The 17,602-nt window shown below is 45.0% G+C and overlaps 1 protein-coding gene across 1 annotated transcript in view; it reads left to right on the forward strand.

Annotated features, from left to right (window-relative positions):
• Nucleotides 1–17,602, forward strand: part of SPAG17 (sperm associated antigen 17) — a 119,773-nt gene that overhangs the window by 89,387 nt on the left and 12,784 nt on the right. Inside the window, exons 39-41 of the mRNA XM_088138620.1 lie at nucleotides 2,037–2,090; nucleotides 2,519–2,621; nucleotides 3,445–3,565. Of these exons, the coding sequence (XP_087994746.1) occupies nucleotides 2,037–2,090; nucleotides 2,519–2,621; nucleotides 3,445–3,565 (278 nt within the window). The remainder of the gene's footprint in view (nucleotides 1–2,036; nucleotides 2,091–2,518; nucleotides 2,622–3,444; nucleotides 3,566–17,602) is intronic.

Below are 17,602 nucleotides of genomic sequence, written 5' to 3' on the forward strand. Positions count from 1 at the left end.
CACGGAAGATAGCTAAAGTGGATGACCGCAGAATTCTGCTCATGGTGAAGAGGAACCTTTTCACAACATCTAGCCAGGTCAAGAACACTCTTGAGGAGGTAGGCATGTCATTGTCAACATCTACAGTCAAGAGAGGGCTTTATGAATGTAAATACAGAGGCTTCACAACAAGGTGCAAACTACTGGTAACGCTCAAGAACAGAAAGGCCAGATTAGACTTTGCCAGCAAACACCTAAAAAAGCCTGCCCAGTTCTGGAATAAGATTCTTTGGACTGATGAAACCAAGATTAACTTGCAGCAGAATGATGGGAAGAGAAAAGAATGGAGAAGGAAAGGAACAGCTCATGATCCAAAGCATACCACATCATCTGTCAAACATGGTAGAAGCAGTGTTATGGCATGGGCATGTACAGCTGCCAATGGAACCAGGCCACTGGTGTTTATTGATGACCAAACTGTTGATAAAAGCAGCAGGATGAATTCTGAAGGGTATAGGGCTGTACTTTCTGCTCAGATTCAGCCAAATGCTGCCAAACTGATAGGATGCCACTTCATATTGCAGATGGAGAATGACCCAAAACATATAGCAAACGCTACCCAAGAATTTCTCAAGGCAAAGAAATGGGATGTTCTTCAATGGCCAAGTCAGTCACCTGATCTCAACCCAATAGAGTGTGCTTTTCACTTACTGAAGACAAGACTGAAGGCAGAAAGACCCACAAACAAGCAACAACTGAAGGCAGCTGCAGTAAAGGCCTGATAAAGCATGTCAAGGGAGGAAACTCAGCATTTGGTCATGTCCATGGGTTCCAGACTTCAGTCATTGACTGCAAAGGATTTTCATCCAGGTATTAAAGGCGATCCTTTTGTTTGTAATGATGTTGGTTTGTTCCATTACTTATGAGCCACCAGTGATGGGTGTGTGTGTATGCCACTGGCTGTACTTCCTGAATGGTTAGTACCCCACTTTTGTCAAACCCCTTGAATTACAGCTGAAAGTCCTGACTTCGCTCCCATCTGGCTATGTTTCCTTTTAACTTCAATGTGGTAGTGTACAGAGGCCAAATGCCAAAATAGTTATCCTTGTTCCAATATTTCTGGTCCTGATTGTAGTTCATATTCTGTTGTTTCATTATTTATACAATACTTTGGTCTATATTCCTGAATAAATAACTTGAAACAGTGGTTGGTATGGTTCATCAGTATAATAGTATGACACAGTTTAAATTGATGAAGATTAATATTTTGCTTTCCTTTTTTTTTTTTTTTTTGGCAAATAGTAGCTGAGATTGGGAGATGGCAGTTTAACCCTATCTATCCACGTGTAGCTTATGGAGCAGTTTTTATTGGGAAACATCCTGAGTATGAATTTACCATTGACTCCAGTGCTATTGTCATAATCCAGATCTACTATTTCTCTTGTGCAAAAGCAGAAAGAGACCAGGAACTCATAATCTCATCTAGTTTGACCGTAAAGTACAAGTTCTTACATGGATGAGGAGAGGTGTTACAAAAATTCAACAAACTTAGGTTTTAAAAAATATGTTAGATTAAATGTGTTCCTGGGTGCACTAATCATAATATGTTATTCACAGATATTAGGTAAGTGAATTGCCCATTATAGTAGTCATTAGACTTGAATGTAACATTGTCATTTCATGTATTGTTTGTTATTTCGCTGATAGTTTATTTCATTTGATTTCAACATTTGGTGGAATCCAATATTGTACTAGAGGATTTCTGTTAGCGTAAGAAGACTTTCTTCTCCACTCCACTCCATCCCCAGCTTTCAGAAGTTACTCTAAAGGATTGGGAGATTTTGGGGAAGAATATTTTGGGTGCTTGGCTGGCAGGCTGCAGGAGAAAAGAGGAATCACTTGTCCTATTCCATCAGCAGAAACTGCTTCTGTTGAGAAAAGCCTATTTCATACAGATTCTACCATATGAAATTTCATGTCATATTTAAAAACAAATGTAATGCTTTCTAAATAACACTATGTGAATTTTATGAAATGTTTCATTTTCCTTTATGCAGCCAGGAAGAGCCAATGCAGGTTTCTCGCTGGGAGAGCAAGTTAACACAGACCAGGTAACAATGCATTAGCTTTAGGATATGATTTAGAAGCCATAAACAGCTTTCCCTGAAGCTATGGGGGGAAAGGTCTTCTGAGGTCTGAAGATTTTGAATTAGCTATTTCTAGTATAATATTTCTGGAACCTTTCTTATCATTTCAGTACTATAGAAATAACTCTCAGCAGAGTTCCACAGTTTCACCCTCCTCTTGCTCAGCAAATCCATATGCATGCACAGGCTTATTCAGTGTTCCTTTCTCATTCATTTTAGCAAAATTGAGAAAATAATAAAGATCTGTAAATATAGTGAGGATATCTAAGTTGTCTGTTTTTTAAACCGATAGCATGCATTAATAATCCCTAAATAAATTATTAGAAAAATAATGTGAAACCATTATATCATTATAGATTTTTCTGTTTTCTTCCCATTTAAAAATTCTTCAGGCAGGATATTGAGGATGGAAAGAATTGTCTTATGAGGATGAGGAACAAAATGATCCCTCCCTATTTCAAGTCTGAATTTGGAGTACGATTTCTGCAAAAAGAGGTGAGGTTGTGGAAGATGGGTCCGGTTGGATTAGTTTAAGGAAACCTTTCTGTAAAAGTGTTACGTCTGGCCCTTGACCCACAAAATGGTCTAGAATACATTGAATGAAGCATAGGAGTTGAAGTTCTAGGCCAGCTACTAGCATATACCAATAGAAGGGCTCCACTGTCAAATATCCTAGAGTCCAAAAAGATGCTAAGTACAAAAGAAGAGGAGCACAAAACGTCTATAAGTCCTGGGCCATGGTCTTTGATTTCAAGTGAAAGCGTTTGTTCTCTGTTGCTTTTAAATGGCACTGGATCTTTTTAGACTTTGACATTTATTTTAGCTTATACTTAAGCTAGCTTTAATACCTTCCTATGTTTGGCAGCTCCCTGCTTGAGGCCCTAGTGGATATTTATGAAGATTCTTCCCAATGGATTAAATGAAGATACTTCAAAAATATGGTGGAGGGGAGACTGAAAGGGCTGATTATGACTTCTTGTACATATTTGATGTGAGAATACATATTATGGTGTTGACCCATGGGCTTGCAGTTTTCTAACCCCATCACAGTTTTTTTTAAAGAGAATTTTTATGAATAAAATATAGTCAGTGACCAGCAGATGAAAAAAAATTAAAAGAAAATCAAAGCACAGTATGTAAACCCTATTAAGTTAGGATGTTGTTATTTTCTTGTCCTGCTAAATATATAGAATGAGTCCATTGCAAATATCAAGATAACTGCTGTCTGTTTTAGAGATTGTCATGTTCTTTGTTTTGTTTTGGTAATATTTTTATCAGAAAGTGCATTGCCTCCTTTTGTCCTTTTCTCCCTTTAAAGTTTCCAGATGTTGAACTTCTTTCAGAAATGCTCCCTCCTTTTCCAAACAAAAAAACAAAGGAACCTTCATTGGATATGTTGACAGAATCCTCTGAGAACAAAACTGCTGGATGGAATACAAGTAATACTGCATTTACTGCATTTGTTAGATGCTGGATACTTTGAATGTGGCGGCAATGTAGCAAATACTCATGTACAACTAGGCACTTGAGTGATAGAGAAAGAGACAGTGATTCACACTGACAGGAAAGAGAATGGAAAAAATGGTTTTAGGCTACTACTGATCTATTTTACAGTATTATGGGATTTGAAAAAACAAACAGACGATGAAGCCCAGAAAGAAAGATCATCATGTGATTTTGCACAGTGTTCGTTGATTGCTTCGCTTCTGAGCCTCTGTGCTTTCCTTTGTTTGCAGCGCCTGAGGGGAAACTGCGCTGATACAAAGTATCCGCTTGCGGTTTTGAGTTAAGCGTCGCCACCTGGCCGTAATTAGTTCGCGGTTTCACTTCCCCTTTTTCTTGGCTAGCACCCGGGTGGTGAAATTGACTAAGTGCGGCTGAGCAGCACTTCACTGTGCCGTGCCGTGCCGGCTTAATCTGACATATCTCTGAAGAGAAATCCTCCCTTTACCTTGGTTTCTCGGGTTGCTTCTTGTAAAAGTCCTTGACCAGTTCGGGCGCCCTAACGTGGGACTTGTTTACCCACTCACTGTACGGTCTCAGGAAATGTTTCCATTGTACTAGCAGTTGGGTCTGGTCCTTGTGTTTCCTGGCATCCAGGATTTGTTTTACTTCAAAGTGTCTCTCCCCGTTGACCATGATTGATGCCGGGGCTGGCTCGTCTCTAAGCCAGTCGTTAGACGGTTGGTGCGGCTTCAGCAGGCTGCAATGGAAGACCAGATGGACCTTCCCGAGTGCTTTTGGGAGCTTCAGCTTGACAGTCACCGGGTTTATTATCTTGACAATAGGGAAAGGGCCCACAAACTTTGGGCTGAGTTTTTTAGATGCTTGATGCGTCTTCAGATTCTTTGTGGACAGGTACACCTGGTCCCCTACTTTCCACTGCCACTCAGGGAGTCGGTTGCGGTCGGCATATTTTTTATAGTCCTCTCTGGCTTCCTGCAGCACCGTTCAGACCGCCTGGCTTGTGGCGTCTGTCTGGGTGAACCAAGTGTCCAATGAGCTGATCCGGGATGCCGGCTGGGGTAGCTCGGGCATGGCGACAAAGTCTTGCCTGGTCGCCACGTTAAACAGAGTGAAGCGGGTGCTTTTGTGGACCGCATTGTTATATGCTACCTCCGCAAATGGCAGCAGCTCTGCCTAGTCGTCTTGCTGGTAATCCACATAGCACCATAGATACTGCTCCAGGCCCCCATTAAGACGTTCCATGGCCCCGTCTGTCTGTGGATGCACTGCCGAGGAGAGAGCTTGCTGAGTCCCTACTCGCTTCAGGAACTCCTGCCAAAACCGTGCGATGAAGTTCCCCCCCTGGTTGCTCACGACTTGCCGGGGGGCGCCATGCAAGCGATGCACATGCTGCACAAACATCCGCGCCAGCTCCTCCACGGTGGGGACTCGCCAACAAGCCATGAAGTGCGCTTATTTTGAAAACAAGTCCATTACTACCCAAATAGCCCTCTTCCCCTTGCTCTTGGGTAGCTCCACAGTTAAGTCCATGGCGATTTCTTGCCAAGAGCCGTCCGGCGTCGCTACAGGCTGGAGGAGACCCCAGGGCTTCCTCTTGCTCCTTTTGGCCATTGCACAAATCGGACAGCTTGCTGTGTACGCTCCCACGTCCTTCCGAAGACCACCAGAACTGCCTCTGTATTAGGTGGAGGGTTTTCACAAACCCGTAGTGGCCTGCGTTTTTATTATCATGGGCTCTTTCCATCACCTCCCTTCGTCAATCCCTAAGTACATACAGCTTGCCCTCATGCCACCACAACCCCCCATGTCCCGTTAAAGAGTTTGTTCTTCGCCACCCAAGGGTCTTGCTCACTGGCTTCTCAGAAAGTTTGTTGGATTCCCAGTTCGGTGTCGCTTGCCCGCTTCCTCGTTTGGCTGCGCATTACGGCTTTTGCAGCCAGGCAGGTCACAGAGACGATCGAGTCCACAACCTCCTCCTGCTGGCTTGTGTGTTGGGGCATGCGGGACAGTCCGTCTGCTAAGAAGTTCTTGTTCCCTGGGATGTGTTTCAGGTTGAAATTAAACCGTCCGAAGTATTGGGACCAGCACGCTTGCTTGGGCGAAAGCTTTCACAGGGTCCTAAGTTCCTCGAGGTTCTTGTGGTCTGTCCACACCTCGAATGGCTGGCTTGCTCCCTCCAGGAGGTGTCTCCAGGTGGATAGAGCCCACTTTATAGCAAATGCCTCCTTCTCCCACACCATCCACCACCTTTCTGTCTCGGTGAATTTTCGTGAGGCGTAGGCGCATGGGCGGAGGGCTTCCTTGGGTCCGGGCTGTAGAAGGACTGCTCCCGTTGCCACATCGGAGGCATCCACCTGGATTACGAACCGCCGGTCTGGATCGGGGTGGTGTAGGATGGGCTCTGCGGTGAAACTTCGTTTTAGGTCCCCGAGCGCCTCTTGATACTCCGGGGTCCATGCGAGGGGCATGCTAGGCTTGGGGGTTTTGCCGCTGCCCCAAGTCTTAAGTAAGTCCGTTAGTGGCAGGGTGACTTGAGCGAAGTTCAGAATAAACTGCCAGTAGAAGTTAGCGAACCCCAAGAAGCTTTGGAGCTGCCTCCAGGTCCGTGGCGTTTCCCACCCCAGCACATCCTTCACTTTCTCCGGGTCCATCTCAACACCCCTGCTGGATATTCTATACCCAAGGTAGTCCAGTTGCTCTCAATGGAACTCACACTTTGAGAGCTTGGTTTACAGCTGCGCTTTTAACAGTCTTTGAAGCACAGTGTGCATCAGTCTCATATGCTCGGTCAGGGTCTCGAAATATATTAGGATGTCATCCAGGTAGACAAGGATACCCCAGTATAATAGATCATGCAGCACCTCGTTTATTAATTGCATGAACACCCCCGGGGCCCCTTTTGACCCGAACGGCATCACACGGAACTGGAAACTTCCAAGCGGGCAATTAAAAGCGGTTTTCCATTCATGCCCTGCACGTATCCGGACCCTGAAGTACGCCTCTCGCAAGTCCAGTTTTGTGAACACCTTCCCCTTGGACAGGTGGGACAGAAGGTCCTTCATCAGGGGAAGGGGGTAGTGGTATTCGGTACTTATGGCGTTCAGCCCCCGGTAGTCCACGGACAGCCTTAGCGAGCCATCCTTCTTTTCCCGGAACAACACCGGGGCCACCAAGGGGGACTTTGCGGGTTGGATGAACCCCCGCTTCAGGTTCTTATCCACGAACTCCCGTAGGGCATCCATCTCCTTCCTGACAGGGAGTACATCTTAGGCTTGGGCAACTTGGCCCCGGGCTCTAGCTCTATGGAGCAGTCACTGGGTCTGTGGGGTAGGAGTTGGTCCGACTCCACCTCGCCGAACTTTGCCATCAGATCGCGGTAAGGATGGGGGATGCTCCCGATGTCTGCCAGCTCCTCCGATCCCCCTTGCATGGTGTCGGCCGCTGCTGCTGCCGCCTGGGCCACCGCAACCTCCGGGATCCCCAATGTCTCCACCACCGCTGTTCTGGCTTCCGCCATGGTCCGTGCACTTCCCCACGTGGCTAGCTCCTCCTCCACCGATTGCTGCTCCGGAGTTGCTCCCTTCTTTGTCGTCGCCCATTGTCGCCTCCGGTTCTCTCTCGTCTGCTCTTCCTTGTCTCGGAATCGCACCACCTCTGACGGCCAGTCGACGAGGGGGTTCCGCTGCCTCAACCATGCCAGTCCGAGTACCAGCACGTAGTCGGCAATTGGGATCACCATGAACCGTAGCTCCTTGTGATGGGTCCCGATCGTCATCTTGACTGGCTCAGTGTAGTATTGAGCCGGCCCCCCCGCGAGTGAGCCATCCAGTTGGCTGAAGGCTATGGGCTCTCGGAGCTGTCGTACCCAGAGGCCCAGTCCCGATACCAGTGCTGGGTGTATCAAGCAATGGGTGCACCCGGAGTCCAGTAACGCCTTCAGGTTAGCCTCAGCCTCCGACCTCACTCCTCAGATGTGGACCCTCACCCACATGAGTGGGCAGGCCTTGCTCACCATTGGGTCTTCACGTCTTGGCTCCTCTGCACGCACTGGGACGCCATTCAGTGCAGGCGCCACTCATCCCCCGCCGGCTCCAACTCTTCCCCCAACGATGCCATCTCGGGGGTGGACTAGCCGGTCTGACTGCGCTCTGGTGCTGCGGCCCCTACTCCTTTCCGTGGTCTGTCTGGGGCACGCCGTCCTGGAGGTTTCGGGGTCCCGGAGTCTATGCGGGGTGGGGCCCCGTCCTGTTCCTTTGGGCATTGCGCCGCTCAATGGCCTCGTCCTCTGCACCGGAAACAGAGACCTGGTTTCTTCTGAGTCTCCCGCCCTCCTGCGGGTTGCTGTCGGCTGCTCCGCTTCTCCTCCGCAGCTGCCTCGCCCGGCTTAGCTTTGCTCAGCTTCTGGTGCCTCATCCTTCGCTTAATCTGCTGCCACGCAGACTCTGCTGTCCCGGCCAACCAGATCCACTCCTTTAGCATGGTCGGATTGTTCCGACCGAGCGCCCTCTCTAGGATCTCCGAATTGAGCCCGTTCTTGAAATAGTCTACCCTCAGGGATTCGGGCCAATCGGTGAGTTTTCTGCTAGGCATCGGAACTCTAGGGCATACTTGGCCACCGACTTTTCCCTTTGTCTCAGGCATTGGATGTCGTCCCTGGCCCACCTGGCACTCAGCGTGTTCTCAAATCTATCCCAGAACTCTGGGAAATTCTCTTGCTCTGCTGCATTGGCATCGTATAGACGGACGACCCAATCGGCTGCTTGGCCCTCCAACAAGTTGGCCACATAGGCAACTCGCTCCCCGTCATTGGAGAAAAGGTGGCCACTCCGCTTCATAAAATTCCTCACCTTTGTGAGGAAGCAAGGTAGTTGCTCGGGGTCCCCCGAAAACTTTCCGTTCGGGCCCCGGAGTTGCAGTGCATCCGCCGCCCATTGGTCTCCTGATACCTCGCCTCTGAGGCGCGTCCTTGGAGCCGGATGGGGCATAGGACCAGCGCTGATCTCGCCTGACTCCTCCTCCGCCTGTGGTTCTGCTGCAGGGGCCTCGTTCCCACAAAGTATGGCCTGCAGCATCGCCTGGATGGCTTCTAACCACTGCTTGAATTTGGCATCCAAGCAGGTTAGGCGTTCCTCCAATTCCCGGGCTTTGGATCCCGAGCCACGGCCTGTCGTGACTCCCCATCCTGCCGACCCATCGGGCCCCATGCCGATGCCAAACGACCACCTGGCGTCCTCCGGCGCCCTCTCGGCTGTGTCCCCGCGCCCCTCACTCTGGGCCAGTCCCGCCATCGCGCCTTCGGGCTTGGGCTCCTCGTTGCACCACTGGCTCATGCCTTCTCCGTCGCTGGCCATCTCAGTCAAAGTCGACAGGCTTGGAATACTTGGCTGTCCTGCGGATAGAATTGCGAGCACTCCTCGGTGATACCGGGTAGTGCTCAGGATGAACCCTAGCTTTATGTAAGCTTTACCCTATTCGTCTCAGAGAAACTCTCGTGACACGTGTGTTCAGCAAAGAAGTTTACTCAAGCGTAACATAAGTAAGTACAGACAAAGCCAGGGTTGGCTTGGCATAGCTTACATGGTATTTTATAGCTTCCCTGTTCCCGCGCTTTATCTGTTGCTTAGTTACAGATTACCTGCAGTAATCCCCCCTTGCCCAAATGGCAGATTCAGTCCGGTGCTTTTGTCTTTCTGATTGCAGTCTATGGGTTGTGCTGTTGTTGCCTTTGTTGGGTTTGCCTGTTTGAGCGCAAAGCCAGGAGTTCTCAATTGCTTCGCTTCTGAGCCTCTGCGCTTTCCATTGTTTGCAGCGCCTGGGGGGAAACTGCACTGATACAAAGTATTCGCTTGTGGTTTTGAGTTAAGCGTCGCCACCTGGCCGTATTCAGTTCGCAGTTTCACTTCCCCTTTTTCTCGGCTAGCGCCCGGGCAATGAAATTGACTAAGCACGGCTGAGCGGCACTTTGCCGTGCCGTGCCGTGCCGTGCCGTGCCGTGCCGGCTGAATCTGACAGTCAGCACCAAAATATAAACTATTATTTTTTTATTTCAAGGTCCAAAGCCCTGTAACATCCTATGAGAAAATGCAGAACTCTTGAAAGATCGGGTTGTTTCACAAAAACGTGGCATTCTAATTTACATTTTGAAAAAACCACAGAGATTATGGGTGGCATTTAGCGGTGGCATAAGCACGATGGTGCCTTGGATATTGCATTGCTAGCCACCATGATATATTATCACAACATTCAGTTTCCTTAGAATGTTACTTTTCATAACATTTGGTAAAGAAGCTTGGTGGATGTGCTGTATTAAATTTCTTGATCGGGTGCTCAGACTTCTTTGTCCTTGATAGCTTTTCATCTACTTACAATTAGCTAACTGTTTGTTTATGTGATTGATTTATATAGTCTCTCATCTTGCAGATGCACCTCTGGATGGCTAACAACACAATGAATAATGCAGAATGAATAGATCACAAGAAGTTGGATGATCCTAAAAACATAACATCCATAATTTGTTCAGTTTTTCCTGAGCTTAGAAACTGGGCTACTCTGCTGCAGAATGCAAAGCTTCCTGGCACAGAGTGATAACTGTAGAGGCCTGGTGAAAACCTTGTAGCATGTGTCTATCTGACTCAAAGTGACCTCTGTGCTACCAGTCTTGGCTTAGAAAGCTGACCAGTTTTTTGACAATTACATTAAAAAAAAAACATACATAATAAAAAAAAATCTTCAATATTTTCTATATTTTCACTTTTTTCTCTCCTGCTATCTTATATTTTAAATTCTGCAGTCCTCTGCAAGGATAAGGGCGATAAGGCTAATTGTATGCTTTCTCTTAAAAACCGCATGGTTCTCATTAATGGAATGCTAAGAGAATTTATTAGGAATTTTCTCTCTAAAGCTTACTAAACCGTATTCCTTGACTGTCCTCCAAGACATGCTTCTGTGATTGTAAGAAGCTCCCTTGCGACAGTCAAATCTGTCATCTGTCAGACCCATCATTACCTGCTGCAACTAGCAGCAGCATTTATCAGTGACTTTCTCAGTTCTGTTCCCTGGAGTGCTGGGACCATCAAAGTGAAAAGCATGTGTTACACAGCTATGTATACCAGCCTTCTTGCAGTTAAGATGGCACAGAACTTTGGAAGAATTTCTCTTGCACGTTATGCCTTTGAATGGACAGGAAATTTTGAAGAGATATAGGACATTTTTCCCAATTATGGAGAATATATGCTGTTGCTGTCAGGAACAGCAAGGGGCTGGGCTGGGCTGGGCTGGGCTGGGCTGGGCTGGGCTGGGCTGGGCTGGGCTGGGCTGGGCTGGGCCCCTTCCTCCCCGTCCTGAAGTCCTTGTGACTAACTGCCCCATGAGAGAGAACAACAGGACCATCTGTTCTGGAGGTCATAAAAACAATTTGCTTTCATTCTTTATAAACACTTTATAAAATATTAAGAGCTTTCAGAATCCAGAATCATCTTTATTACGGTCACAAACCAGAACCACAAACAAAAGTACGTTAAAAAATTCATTAAAATGAATTAAAATACATTAAAATAAAATAAAACTAAACATAATAGTATCTTTGCAGATTGGTGGGATCATCAATGGGCAGTCAACATCTGCCTGATTTTACAAACAGTGTAACAAAATTTAGCTATGTTGAAGGAAACTATATCATTCTGATCAGATAGCAACAACCGCCCATAAAAAGGATCAGAATTTCCGGGATATTTTACCAAATGAGGAGTTATTAAATGGGTCCCTGAGTCCTTATAGAAAATACAGTATAGCAGGACATGTACTGTAGTTTCAATAGTCCCTTGTCCACAGGGGCACAATCTCAGCTCGTATGGGACTTCTTTGTATTGGCCCTTCAAAACTGCTGTAGGAAGAGCATTATAGCGTGCTAGAGTTAATGCCCTCCGAAGTTTGGGGATGGTTATGTAATTTAGGCATCTCACTGGCTTATAAGAAAAGACTTGACTGCTCAAAAAAACATTCTTAGGAAGAGCAGACTGGTCCTGCTGGACTTCCAGGTCTTTGATACACTGTTTGAATTCACTGAGTGCACACTCATAACCCATCATTAGGAACGCCTCCTTAGAAAAGCCAAGATGTTGGAGTTTTTGTAGAATAGTCCTGGCCCATACTGATTGATAATTGTCCTTAATAAGGAAAGTACCCAAACCTGTAGGAAAAAATAGTAGTTTCAGCCAATGTGCTACAATACAGATCCATGCACCTGTTTCAACTTTGGGCAGCCCTGCCTCCCTCCTTAATATTACATTTGGAGTGCAGGGGGGTACCTGAAATATGGCCCTTAGGAATTTGAATTGAACCCTTTTCAGAGGAGTAAAGGAAGAATAAGGTCCTAGCTGGGCACCAAAGAGTAATTGTGTACGAGCCTTAGCTGAGTATAACTTCAGTGCTGCTGGGATATGCTGTGCTCCTCTGGTAAAGTGAAAGGATTGGATCGCAACCACTGTTTTTTGAGCGTTTTGTATAACATAATTTTGGTGTGCACTGTGTTTAGTGGAGCTATGAAAAATCATGCCCAAGTATTTAAAAGATTTGACTTGTTCAATATTCTAGCCATTTATCCTCCAGGTGTGCAATTTAGATCTCTTAGCAAAAGTCAAAATCTTAGTCTTGCTATAGTTAATTTTGAATGCTTCCTCTGAGCAATATCTGGCCAGAGCACTCATGGCTCGTCTAAGTCCAGTTTGTGTTTGTGATAGGAGTACTATGTCATCTGCATACAGCAAAGTTGCAATATGCTTGTTTGCCAATTTTGGAGGGTGATGTTCTAGTTGGTTTATTTTGGCCACCAATGGATTTATATACAGTTTAAACAGCAGGGGAGCTAAAATACAGCCCTGCCTCACTCCTCTGTAAGTTGGAATTTCATTTGTGTGATGGCCTTGCATACTGCATCGAACTTTGATTCTAGAGTTCTTATAGAGATTATGCATGAGCAACAGTAACCGTCTGTCAATGGTGGTATAGAGGAGCTTAGACCAAAGCCTTGCTCTGGGAACCAGATCGAATGCAGACCTAAAATCAATAAAAGAGGTGTATAGTGTTGAACCTGTTTTGGATGTGTATTTTTCGGCCAGATGTTGAAGTATAAGGGCATGTCCATAGATAGTGAAGGGCATTGTTTTGATACACAATTTTACACTCTCTCATAATGTGTGGGCATGCATGTGATAGTGCACTCTATCTTATTTACAAAGGATTAACTTGCTTTGTAAAGAGCACAGCATTTCTTTCCCCCACCTTATCTCTTTGTTGAATGCCTGATTGCCTTCTAAGAGAGCACAGCATTCCCCCACCCCATTTCCTTTAGAAGCAATTAGCCAGATCCCTGACTGAACAAGTAAGCTATAAATTAGATTCGTACCGGACAGGCAGAGACACTAAATTCCAAAGAAGTTAGGTGTTTCCTTGATAATCAGAAGAAAAAGTTAAACTTAGATTCACCTCTTTAGGCCCACCTTTACTTTTCCCTGGGTCATTCCAAAATTCCCTTGTATGGATATGAGGGGATGTACTATCTGAATACATCTGAATATGCCTATAAAATCTTTGTTGCTTGCTTTGCAAGGTGTGGTTCTGGGCAACACTCCTGCCACGGTGTTGGCTTGGGCCATCCAGAAGGTTTCCTTGGCCAATAAAACCTCTGTTAATTAAAAAGCCTCATCTCAAGTCTTCTTATTTGACTTTATTGAAACTTGGGAAATAAAAGGTGCCATACAATAGAATATCCAGACCTGAAGCCTGCTTGCTCATCTGCCAATATATGCTCTGAATCAATCCAGTCAAGTAATTTATTATATAGGTGTCTGGCATAGAGCTTACTTATTATGCTTAACAAGCTAATGGGCCTATAATTAGCAGGCAGGTCTCGAGTGCCCTTTTTTAAAATAGGCACGATAATAGCTAGGCCCCAATCCTCTGGAATTTGTGCAGTGCGATCGATATAGGTAAACAGGGAAGCAAAAACAGGGGTCCACCATTCCAAATTATTACGTAGTATTTTGGGTGTAATAAAGTCATTGCCTGGAGCTTTACCAGGCTTTAGCTGATTTATAAGCCTCTATTTCAGCATTTGTAACAGGAGCCCAGTTGGGGAGCAGGTTAGCATTAAGATCTAAATCAATTGTATAGACCTCTTCTTGTGAATAAGTATAAGGGCATGTCCATAGAGAGAATATCCAGACCTGAAATGATCCTCCCACACAGATGCAGGTAGAAGGTGAGGAAATGAGAGAGGCCTGTCAATTGAATGGGCAGCTATCAAGTGCCAGAACAGAGTGGAGTTTCTGGCTTGAGATGCTGTTATCAATTGCTGCCAGGAAGCCTTAGTAAATTCTCTTTTCTTGTTTTGTAAAAGATGTTTATATTGTTTCTTCAAGAGCATAAGGTCTTGGATGGAATGCTCAACTGGGTTCTCTTTATATAGCTTAAATTCCCTGATCAGTTTTCTTTTGGCCTCAAAACATTCTGCATCAAACCAGGGCTGGGAGGAATAAGTCCTACCCCCTGGATTTTCTCTTTTCCTTGATATCTGGGTGGCGATCACTGGCTGGAATAACTGAATCAGTTGTGTAAATGTCTGTAGAGGAGAATCCCCAGACCTCTCTCTAACTATGGTGAGGTGCAATTGCAGTGCTGCTTCAGATAAAAGCAGCTGAGAGATTTGCTCACTAAGTTGCTGAGTCCATTTGGCATGGACCAGCCTTGGCTCTGAATCTAAATCCTGAATTGGGGTAGGCTCTGTTTCCAAAAAGCAATTGTCAAATGCTTTTATAACTGTAATACAGTGGTACCTCGGGTTACAAACTTAATTCGTTCCGTGACTCTGGTCGCGACCCAAATTGGTCGCAACCCGAAGCAAATTCAGTTTCTTTGGAGCCATGCTAACAAGCACACCAAAAACCTTCCAAAACACCATGAAACACACCATAAGCCTCCCCGAATGTCTCCTTGCTACCACGATCTCGCCCACAGGAAGCCACGACCGCGTGTCAGCAGGGAAAATGGCCGCGTATCCTGTTCGTATCCCGAGGCGGAGTTCGCAAACCGAAGCAAAATTTTGCGGCCGGAGCTGGTCGTAATCCAAAAAGTTCGTTAACAGAAGCGTTCGTAACCCGAGGTTCCACTGTACTTGGAAGATGGTCACTGTCAGGTCGATTTTCTAGATAAAAGTTTTGTACAGAAGTAATCAAGTTCCATGAAATTAGAGTATAATCAATCAGGGAAGGTCTTGAGCCGACCCAGTAGGAGAATTCACCAGGAAAATCACTAATGATAGCTCCATTTAGTAAATATAAATGTAGTTTGTTAATTGTTTGTATTAGGCAGAGCCCCTTGTAGTCCCCTTTTGAGTCTTTAAATTGCCGGATTAACAAAGGGGGAGTTGTGACTGGTTCTGGAGGGTACTGATGGAACTGAGTAAAGAGTGCCTTATCATTCGCCCCCACCCTAGCATTTAGGTCACCAGAGACTATTACATTAGCTGAGGGATTATTTAGCATAAGAGTACTTATGTATGCTTCAAACCTAGTCCATAAATTGTTAAATTTGGACCTGTTTTGAACAGGTGAAAGGTAAACAACCAATAATAATAGAGCATTATTAAATTTTAACAGCACAGACATTGCATAGTGCTCCATTGGATCTAACTCTATAATGCTTGAACGTAGTTTAGTTGAGATTTGTATATTTAATCCACCACACAATCTGCCTCGTCCTGCTCCAGGGACTGCAGGTAGTGAAAAAGATTTATACCCACTTATATACAAGCTGTTGTCAAGCCAGGTTTCTTGGAGTAGGAGTAGGTCGAATTCAGCAATGTAATTTATGAAGGCAGAGTCTTTGGATTTAGCATTCCAGCCTGCAATATTCCATGAGAGAATAGACAGGGATTGAGGAGCATCCGAATGTCAATCTGAATTCCCAGAAGCGACCGTTGTCAAAGGCAAGTCCTGAAGGATGATGGAAATGCAGGACACTTTGTGTTGATTGTTGTTAGATTCAACTATCGGAGAGATAGGTATATGTTGGATATCAGAGAAGGCTACATCAATATCAGAGTTGGTAGTTCCAGAGATGCATAAGGCCCAGGCCTCTGTCTCTGAGGAGTTGCCAGTTGCTGGGACAAAAGTTCTTCACCTTTGATGGTTTGATCTTCAGCATCCCCATCTAGCCCCCACAAGATTTTGTAAGCATTTTCTGGGGGATACAATTGGGAAGCCACACTGTTAGAAGATGTCAAAGAGTACATCTGGATCCATAGGCAACAAGAGGTTAACTTTTTCCTCAGAATCTGTACTTTGGGTTCTCTAATTGATGTAACAATTTGTCAGGCTGCAGATTGTCAAGGACTGGATTAGACATTAAGGGTTCTCCAATGGTTTTCTGTGTGGCTGGGCTTTTAAGTAAAGCAATATCAACAATTTGTTGATTGGGTATATTGCCACAATCCTGGGTACAAGGTAAAGCCAAGTCAATCAATGGCTTTGCTATAGAATGTGTTGTCACCAAAGTTTCTCTTAGTTCATCCAGTCTTTGTATAATGTCTGCTTGCTCTAAATCTGGCAATGCACCAAAGGAGTCAATCAGCTTTTCTTCCAATGAGTCCTCAACAGACTCCCTAACTGTAGATAACACAGTTTGTTGATTAATACTCTTCTTTCTCAGGGTCATTGCTGATGAAACATCCTCAAAGTTATCTGAGTTCAAGTTGCTACACTTAGATTTTAAAGTGGTAGTACCCTCTTGGGAAAACTGATCTAGAAGTGGGCTAGCTTTCTCTGAGCAGAAAACACGTTCTGGGAATATAGAAAAGGTGCTCAGGAAGGGCTTCATTTTAAAGAGCATGCTAGGAACTGTAGGCTCCTTAATCGTTAGCAGAATACGCATGCAGCCCCTTCTAGATGGCAGCCATTCAGCATGTAATAAGTCTTATCAAAGAGCGTTCGCAGCAAAGCAGCTGGCTCAAGGACAGAATGACTGCCTTTCTGTAGCCCCACCGTCCTCTGTTCACTCTGTTATTGGAAATCTGCAGGGTGATCTGATTGATCTGTAAGTAATAATTACACTTATCTTGTCTCTGCCCCTTCTTGAGAATTATACCCTCCATAGTTATTCCTTTCTCTTCTGGTAGATTCGGAAGTGGGATCATCTTTGGATTCCCTGTTGACTGTTCGCTGTGTGTCAGTGTGAGTAACAGGTGTCTTTATAGCTTCTATTTTGTTTAGGTGACTCTCAGTGTATTTTACAAAGGACTCCTTCAATGAGTCAACTTTATTTTTAACTGAAGTTAAAAGTTCAAAGATTGAGATCACCGTTTGTGCTGTAAGCAAGCATTGCCTAGATATAAAGTCTGTTACATTCTCCCTTTTTAAGTTTATATCATCCCCGTCCTGCATAAGCAAAGCGGCTGGTAAACAAACGGCAGAAGTCTGGGGAGGGGAGGCATCTTCTGACAGGGAAGAAGAAAGTTCTATAAGCTGCTGGCTTTCAATTTCAGTCTGTAAATCCCATTCCAAGGAATTATGAGTGCTATATCTATCTGGAGAGGATGTAGGGGCAGAATGACTTACTGGAGTTGTCTGTTTGTTTATAGTATATTCGTCCATTTTCTGCTGCTTCAGAGGTTTTGATGGAATCTGTGTTGCAGAATGTACACGCTGTCTCTTCTTCCTTTTTCCCATTCTTGAATCCTAGTGTATATTTTATCAAATTATAGCTGGAGCAGAAAGATGGCTCTTCAGGCAATATAGTTTAAAATAAATTAAAATTTGTAAAATAGAATAAAATAGGATGTTGCAGGATAGAATAAAATGAAATAAAATGGAGAGCATAGACTCAATGCTGCTCACCCATCACCATCTTGGAGCCTCCCCTCTGTGAACCCATTAGTGCTTTTGAGAGCTTTCACATTATGTCTTTTCAAATTGTGCGTCTCAGGGCAGTTTTTGTCTTTTTTAAAAAAATTATTT

This window comes from Python bivittatus, unplaced genomic scaffold (genome assembly GCF_059951505.1).
Source record: "Python bivittatus isolate LINGU-HERP-01145 unplaced genomic scaffold, Pbiv_v1 ctg000270_np1212, whole genome shotgun sequence".
NCBI classification, from domain to species: Eukaryota; Metazoa; Chordata; class Lepidosauria; order Squamata; family Pythonidae; genus Python; species Python bivittatus.